Genomic DNA, 9,226 nt, shown 5'->3' on the forward strand with positions numbered 1-9,226 from the left:
GGTGAAATTTTCGAACTTTATTACATTACATTAATATAGAAATGCAGCTGCTAGTTTTAAGGAGCCCGTTGACATAATTTGCCTAAACTTGTGACATGAATTACGCATTGGTTGTTGGTTGTTAGGGAAAAAAAATAAATTAAAAATGGGCAACTTCAAATAAAAAATTTATATTTGTATGTTATAGCAAAGTTTGCATAATTGCATTCCATAGCAAACATAAAACTGTATAATTCGCTATACATATACAATTGTATAATTCGCTGGCCTATTTCACTGCAATTGTACAATTCGTTATCCTATTTCACTGCGATTGTATAATGCACAATTGTATAATTCTTTGCCTATTTCGCTGTAATATTTTTATAAAATCTGCTTAGCATACAGTTGAATCGAATTAAAATGTATGTATATTGCATAATTATAAGTGTATAGGAAGAAGATATATGTTTTTCTCTCGCTTTATACAAAAACAGAAACACAATATATACATTCGTGTTGTATAAAGCTAGAGAAAATTGTATTTCACTGCTATTGTATAATTCGCAATTGTGTAATTCGTTGGCCTTTTTCTCTGCATGTGTATATACAATTTTCTCTCATTTTATACAAAACAGAAACACGAAGATATATATTTTTGCATGTGTATATACAATTTTCTCTCATTTTATACAAAACAGAAATAGAATTATACACTTCTGTGTATAAAGCGAGAGAGGCGAGCGAGAATGGAGAGTGGCGAGCGAGATTTCTGGGAGAGAGACGCTGGCAAATTTTAGCTAACGTTTGCTATGGAGCACAATTAAATCAAACTCTAGCTATTCCATTTATTTTAGGTTATTAGTTTGCTAATATATATATATATATATCCTTCATAGAGGAAATTTTTATTTTTACGTATAGGCAAAAAAAGGCAAGAAAACCTCTTAACTTTGATATTTAAAATAAATATACTCCTTGTTAAGAAATAATTTATATATATATATATATATATATATATATATATATATATATATATTATTTTCATCTAACAAATAATATATTTTTACAATCTTCATTAACAAACTGAATTAAGAAAAAAAGAATTCCTAAACTTTATGTTTTAATTTTAAAATGTCATGTTACCTTAAAAAATTACATCACTAGTTAACCTCATTTATTTTGTTAAGATTAATAGATCTGTATTTGAATACACATCTGAATATTAAGATTTGCGTTAAGATCTGATTTTTGATCTGAATACACATCTAAATATTAAGACGTATTCTCTAAATAATTAATTTGTTTGTTTTTAATATCTGAATATAAAAGTGAAATTAAACATTGTATTAATAAAATATTGTAAAATTTTCATTTCAACAAAATATACGATTGTAGATTAAAGTTTTTTTTACAAATTTAATAATCATGATTTGAAATACTATTTTTCATTCAAAATCTTGATAACCAATAATACATTAAAAATATTATTGCAACCAGTATTCTCGACGCGCGTCAATACAAGAAAATTACTAATATAAAAAAAATTTGAAACGATTTATGAAAACTTATAGGAAAAAATTGGTGTTTGATTGAGAAAAAAGAGAAAGAAAGTTTTTAGTCATGAAGGCACGCTCAAAGCTGACCTATGAGGTTTTTTAAAAAATAAAATAAATGAACTTAATGAGTTTAATATGTATGATTCAGACCTACAAAAAAAGGTACTGGCTGAATATGAATGATTAAGATTCAGACCCACACAAATGAGGCCTAAATAGTAATGTATTTAAGAGTGAATATTGATAGTTCTAACAAGATTTTCTAATTTCAATATCTAGCATTAGACTTTTAACAATACTTAACAAATAAATAAATGAAATGAAAATTATAAAAAATGAATTTCTTTAAATACAATAACTGAATTAATTGACCAAATATCATTTCCATAAATATAGGCTTTTGAAACTATCAAATTCCTTAATTTACTCTCAGTCAGTTGATTATCCTCATTACTCTTATTTATACTTCTTAGAGATTTTTTCAAAAAAAATAATAATTATGAAAAGTAATAATGTGTATTCAATCTTATTTCAACTATGGAGATAGATGAAATTCTACATGTAAGTTTTTTATGTTTCTGAAATAGATTTAATTTTGCTTACTATAAAAAGAAACAGTGTGTATTAATAATTTTGTTTCTGAATTTTGTATGTTATATATTTGTAAGTTTATCTTGTAATTCTGAATTTTTTTTTGTTGAGATCTTTTTTTTTTTTTTGGATCAAGATTTTTTGCTTTTGTATTTCTCAAATTTGTAATATGACATCAAAGCTCTGTTTTGAAAGTAGATAGATATGTTGATTTTAAATTAGAGTTTCTTTTATAAAATTGATTTTGACACTTTATGGCTATTAAAAGCCGAACTTTAGGAAGAGATATTAATTACTTTTTTCTAGTTAATTAATACAAATTAAATAGGAGAATTTTCACATATAGTCACTCAAAAATAGCACTCAACAATAGTCTAATTATTCTCAATAGCTATAGTTTGATTATTACAATTTGTAGCTACATGTTATAGAAAGGAGAGAGGCGAGTGAGATTAGGAGAGAGAGATGAGAGAGGAGAGAGAAAGGGCAAAGAGTGGAAGAGAGGTGAATTGTAAATGTATATTGGTTAGATAATTGTATATTATACATATGTATTTGTATATATGGCAAGAGAAATTGAGAGAAGGAGGAAAAAGGCGAGCAATATTGGGAGAGTGAGGAGAGAGGCAAGCGATATTGGGAGAAAGGAAAGCGAGAGAGGGCAGAGAGTGGATAGAGGTGAACTGTCTATGTATATAAGTTAGATAATTCTATATTATACATATGCACTTGTATATATTGACAAGCGAGATTGGGAGAGAGAAGTTAGCGAGATTAGGAGAGGTAGGAGAGTCACTACAAGTAAACTGTGAATTATATGGAGATTTCCCTGGAAATTAGCATGAAAATTTGTAGGAAAATTCATTCTTGCAAATTTTCATACTAATCCCCTATTTTTTTTTTGTAGTGAGGCAAGCGAGAGATGTAAAAAAGTGGGAGAGAGGTGATTTGTATATGTATATCGATGAGATAATTGTATATTATACATATGTATTTATATATTTTGGCAAATTATACATATACAAACGTGACTAATTTTACAAACTCGAAGTCAGCCACATAATTCATAATGTTAGTCGCGAGGGGTAGTTCTAGTAAACTATAGATATGATATGTAATTAAATAGTATAAGTTTGCTTAATCGCGTAATTTTTTCAATTAAATAACAATAATATATTCAGTGTAATTCTACAAATGAGGCATATAGAAAGGATAGGATGTATATATCCTTATGAAGTATGCAAATAGTGTAGATTTTCAATGAAAAAATATATATTATCATTTAAAATAATAAAACGTGACTTATATGATTTGATAAGTTAGATTTAACGATAATGAAATACTAATGTGTATGGCGACTTACATGGAGAGGAGTATATGTCTTTGTACTAAACTATCCATTCCTTTAGTGATATTTTTCACTTTGAATAGTTGGTAAAGTCTACTTATTTATATAGTATTAGGGTGTCACATATTCGTTCACTATGGACTCAGCGTCCTCGCTGAGGTTCGCCCCTACCATATGTGATTTTCTTAAACTTAGCATTGAGGTTTGTCCTGCCTTATCATGATTAATTTGTCTAAATTCATTGAAATGTAGATTCCATTGACAAAGTTGGCATATGTGTGGCTCTAGTAGGCCTAGGTGCGCACGCCTTTTAAAGGCATCACTAGTTAGTATTATCTCCTTACTTATATAATCGAGATCTCTTTTAGTCGATATAAAACTTCTTATCTTAAGTTGAAGTATATGTCGGAGCAAATCGTATTGCCACCAAATGTTAAAAGACCACTAGGAAGACTAAGTAGGAAAAGGAAAATCCAATTATGGTTTAAAATAACACTCAGAGCTAATACAACAAATATTAGATTAATTTAATATCCTGTTGAAATTTATAATCATGAATCATTAAAAGATTTTCTTTAATACATTGAGATTTTTGAAAAATGAAACAATTTTAATTATTTAATAATCAAATTTGCATATAATATCTAAATAATCATACATATATATATTTAGATTTAAACGTCTAAATTTTAATACAAATATTAATTAATATTTATATGTATATTTAAATGAAACCTAATTCTACTTACTATCATTATCTTCAAAATGATATATATTAATGATTTATGACCATGAAATGATCCGTCAAATGCCCCCAATCAAGGCTAGATTTGTCCCATTCAATGGCTTTAGCCTTGTCAAAAATCATGCTAATTACTAATTTGTAGTACCAAAGTAAGTTTGTAACCCAAATATATTCAAATTGAACTAGGCAAATGGTCAATTTTTCTCAAAAACGATGCGAAATGAAATAAATTTGTCTTTTATAAATAATGGAGGGTAAATTTGTCTTTTCGTATAAGTTAAATAGCTTAAATTTACATTTATTTTCAAATAAGCAGAATTTTAGCACTTGATAATATCATGTATTCCGTAGTTAAGAAATATTATTTTTAAAACAAAAGGGTAAATTCGTTATATAGTTCATGAGAAAATTGACATACTTTAGGGACAATTATTTAGTCATTACTTATTAAACTAATATACTTATTTTTTTTCCTAAAAGTTAATCATGATGGGAGTGAATTGTTTTTTTATATGAGTAGTAAATATGAATATTTCACATCAAAAGCAAAAGTCCAAAACTCCTAAAAATACACAAACCAACACACAATTTGTTTGGTTTTATCACCAGATAATATAATCATTAAATAATATCGACCCCCCTCATGTGCATTTTGTAGGCATATCTGCCGTCTGCTGCCCAAAGTGGCTTGTCTACTACCCTTGTGCTTGGATTTTGTGTTGTCTTGCCTTTTTTCTAGGCCTTTAAATATTTCGTTAAACCCTTCTTAGAAAACATTCATCGAGTTTCTTCTGAATATATTTATTCTTTTGATCACTTTTCATGAGATATGTGGAGTCTAGCGATAACGAGTGAAGTAAAAGGAAGAACTACGAAATAAGGTATAGGTGAGAGTCACTTCATTTCGCGACTATTATGTACTCTACTCGATTACTACTTTAGTCTGTACTATTTGTCGTTTTGGAAGTTAAATTTGTTCCTAAGTATTTGATTTTTTCAAAAAACTTTATTGACTCTTCAAAATCACCCATACTTCTCCAAATAGAGCGATAAAGTCAAATATTATTATAAATAAGACATAATATGAATCAAATGTAATATTGCTTAATTTGTTTCTCTTCTAGTAGTAACACTTATGTTGATTTAGGATGCATGAGTTAACTTGTTAACGTTACATTTTCTTTGTGAAAATTTGCAGGAATATTTATATATCTCTATATATATATCCAAGTCCAAGAAATGAAATTGTTCTGCCTGGCTCCCTGGATGCCAACTAAGAACAGTATTGTCAAAAAAATTGACACTCTTCCTAGTTGGTACCAGAGGAGACAGGCAGATCCATCAATACCAATTGGCAACACAAAAAGAAAAAAAAATAGGTTTGCTTAAATCTCCCTTTTCTTTTGCATGTAAGTAATTGGTTTGCTAAGTTTTACTAGTAATTATCGTAACGTAACGATTTAAGTTATATATGTTAACTCTATGAAAGCAATCTGCCTGACTATATATAGTAAATAGTTACTTTACATTTTAAGTTATTGTGTCAGACTTGGTATAAAGAGTTACACGTTATTGTAAGTTATTTTATTTATTTATATGGTAACTTGGATAAGTTCAAACTCATCAACTTCATATTCAAACTCATAAATATTGTCTCCTGTATTCATATTAACAAATTAGAAATAATAAAAGATGAAAAGAAAAAGAAAAGAACTATCAAAGTTCACAGAATTTACTATGTGTTCTTAAGAAATTTCATCCCCTCAATCCCGAGGTTGCAGATTACTTCCTCCCAAGATAAAACGGATTAACCATTAAAGAAGTAGTGATACCTCAAATCTCAATAATTTCAGTGAACTCAAAAAGACAGCAACGAGATCAGATAAACATACACGATCGATCAATTTTGTTTTGTAAGAAATATATGCAGAAGAGCGGAATAACTTAATACAGAAAAATGAGAGGAAGTCTTTATATTTATAGCCAACAAAGGGTATAAGTCACAACTATTTGGAAAAAAAGACAATATTTCAGAAAGGCCCCTTTAGAAAAGGCACAACTTCAAACGGTCACACCCCTAAAGAAAAGACACAACCTTTCATAAAAATCACAACCCTTCAGGAGAGTCACAACCCTTCACTTCCTATTTACGCCTTTAAAACCCAACAATATATTACTTTATGAATTGTGACGATAAATCAACACTGCTTTCATAAAATTGAGCAACCACCTTGATATGATTGTGTAACTTCGTAAAATGGATATTGAGGTACAACATGATTTGGCCATTGCATCATTGGAACTAATTCTGTTTTTGGATCATTATTTTTATTACCATCTTTCTTGTCAATAAGGCCAACACTTAACAACTCTGCTCCTTTCTTCAATTTCTTCCTCAGCAATTTGGTTAGCACAGCTGCATCAATTTGCTCCCCCTCCACTTCTAATTGGTTATTTTCTCCCCCTTTCATAGCTGCTGAATTCACACCTAGAGGGACATAGAAAAATCAATAGGAGTTTTGAAAGATTTAGCGAACAGAGGCGGACTCAGGATTTTAAGCATGATAGGTGCATCACTATCTTTAGTACATTAATTGAAGTAATTTGAGGGTCTAAAGAAGTGGCGAAGCCAAGATTTTTCAATAAGGGAGTTCACAATCTGAAAAGATAAACAAACGAAGTAGCGGAAAGGGGTTCATTATTTACTATATATACTAAAAAAATTATTTTAACCATGTATATTATAACATAATTTTCTGCCGAATGGGATTTAGATGAACCCCCTAATTATAAAGTGGCTACGATTCAATATCCAAATCCAACAGATATATATTTGAGGTGTACTTTTAAAATATACGAAAACATGAATGTTTTTTTCTCTTTCAAGAGATTCTTTCTCGGAATCGTGCCTTGAGGGGGGATGCTGCCAATCCTACCGAGGACTTTATGGATTTCTTTTCCGAGAAGCGAGAGGTACTGGACAAAAACCCCGAATGGAAGGAAATCCTACGGGTTGGATTGCTCGTGTGTCCAGGGGACAAATCCTATTTGAAATGGATGGTGTGAGTTTATCAAATGCTCGGCAAGCCGCTACATACACATATACAAAGTTTTTTTTATTTGAGGTTAACCTAATAGGGTAGGTTTGACCTCATCGTTTTTTAAATTGTATCAAATAAAATGAAACGAAGGACCGATTGTATGCACCTAGCTAATAAATTTATGACATGTATTGTACATACCTGGCTGAGAAACGGCAATTTTGAAAGCCTTGGACCTTGATTTTTTATCATGACCATTTAGGGATAACCTAATAACAACCTTTTGCTGCCCAAATTTTATAATACCATGCATTAGTAAATGAACCAATATAGTTTGTTTTTTTAAAAAAAATAAAATAGAGGAAATATTTACTTTGTTACTAAGTTCGCCATGAATAGTTTTTATATATTTTATGAATTTTTCCATATAAATATAAGATTTACGGAAAAAAAATATTAGGTAGATACCATTTTTCTTAGCTTAACAATACCATGATTAAAAAAAAAAATCATATATTGCCACTTTGCTAGCTAGATACTTTTTTTCAATTAAAACTAGACTCAAATTAGTAAAAAATAAAAACACATTTAAAATATATAATTACCTTATTCATTCTCTAGGTTTAAAAAAGGGAATATAAATATTGATTTGAGGATGAGATAATGTTATTTCCTGGAAATAAAGATGTTTTTTTATTTTTGTAATGTTTGAAATGCTTGAGAAATTGCCTTGAGGAAAATAGTTTATATTTTCAAGGTATTTATAGGGTGGAAATAGAAATATATTCATTTGCAAATCGTAAAAAACACGCATTAAAGATTAGGACAATTGAATGATTAAAATTATCAATATGGTATGACTTATGAAGATGACAATATAATAAGTCATTAACGGTGGACTTTGGAACGGAAGAAAATATATTCTAAAAAATGTTTTTCATGGAAATAGTAAAATAAGTTTCTTAAGAATGATAAAAAGATTTTATGATATAAAGTGGACTTTGGACGCATGAAATTTACACTGCAAAAGTTAGTTAAATGGAGATGGTTGTTCAAGCCATATATCAGAAGTCTAAAGATCTTGTTCTGGTCTGATGTGAAATCATCCACGCTAAATATGTGTTTAGTTCATATTAAGGAATAGATTTCAGACCTAACTTACATCCTAAAAACTTAATCCAGAAGAAAAAAGATTGTTCAAGCAATATAACGAGTTCAAGGATCTCGTCCCGGTTCAATGTGAGATCATCCTCACTTCCTTAATGAATATGAAAAATAAGTTATTTAAGTGATATTTCGTGTTCATTGTCTCCTCCCCTATCATCACCCTTTGACCACCTCTCCCACCCCACGTAGTGTTACCTATATTATACATAAATATTTTTGAGATAATATAATATTTTACTTGCTTATAAAAGATGTCAAATACATAAGAAATTAAACAAAAAAATATTTTTTATCATACCGAACATGCTTTAATAAGTATATCTTCATGAATTCACCAAGAGTCGTTGCATTACATATAATGCATGTGGACGTAATCAAGAAGGTGAGATGGAAAACAAAATAACGTCTTCAAAGGACCAAATTAATGACTTCACTTTTTTTTTCTTTCTATTTAAAAAATTTATAAAGTTTTGTCTTCAAAATTTCATTAATTAGAGCCATGTGAAGTTTTTTTTTTATATAGTGAAAATAATTACTAATACTTGAATTAGGTGAAACTATCAATAACCCTCTACATCACACCTCTTGAATATGCTAATGTGAAATGTTTTATGTAATAAATTATTTTTTAGAATCATGTCAATTAGTGATCATGTCAAAACTCTGTTAATGTAACAGTTTACAAATATATAAAAATCGTTTTAAGAAATTTAGAAGATTCTATGCACAAATATTCTATCAAACTTAAACTGTTTGATTTTCGAAAAATAAAAAATGTCACATAAATTAAAATAGA

General features: G+C 28.8%; 1 protein-coding gene and 1 long non-coding RNA gene across 2 annotated transcripts; one reads left to right on the forward strand and one right to left on the reverse strand.

The window, feature by feature from the left end:
• The first annotated feature begins 1,978 nt into the window (after window positions 1-1,978).
• Window positions 1,979-5,756, forward strand: LOC138340660 (uncharacterized). Its single transcript, XR_011213380.1, has 2 exons — window positions 1,979-2,099; window positions 5,421-5,756. It is a non-coding gene; the product is annotated as an uncharacterized lncRNA (long non-coding RNA).
• Window positions 5,757-6,170: 414 nt separating this feature from the next.
• LOC101254173 (heavy metal-associated isoprenylated plant protein 41-like) lies at window positions 6,171-8,017 on the reverse strand. The gene is made up of 3 exons (XM_004252049.4): window positions 7,869-8,017; window positions 7,465-7,549; window positions 6,171-6,710 (listed from the first exon to the last, which is right to left on the reverse strand). The coding sequence occupies exons 1-3, from the start codon at window positions 7,875-7,877 to the stop codon at window positions 6,433-6,435; spliced, it is 372 nt and encodes a 123-aa protein (XP_004252097.2). The 5' UTR covers window positions 7,878-8,017; the 3' UTR covers window positions 6,171-6,432.
• Between the last annotated feature and the right edge of the window lie 1,209 nt (window positions 8,018-9,226).

The sequence above is a fragment of the Solanum lycopersicum genome, chromosome 12 (assembly GCF_036512215.1).
Source record: "Solanum lycopersicum chromosome 12, SLM_r2.1".
Lineage (NCBI taxonomy): Eukaryota > Viridiplantae > Streptophyta > Magnoliopsida > Solanales > Solanaceae > Solanum > Solanum lycopersicum.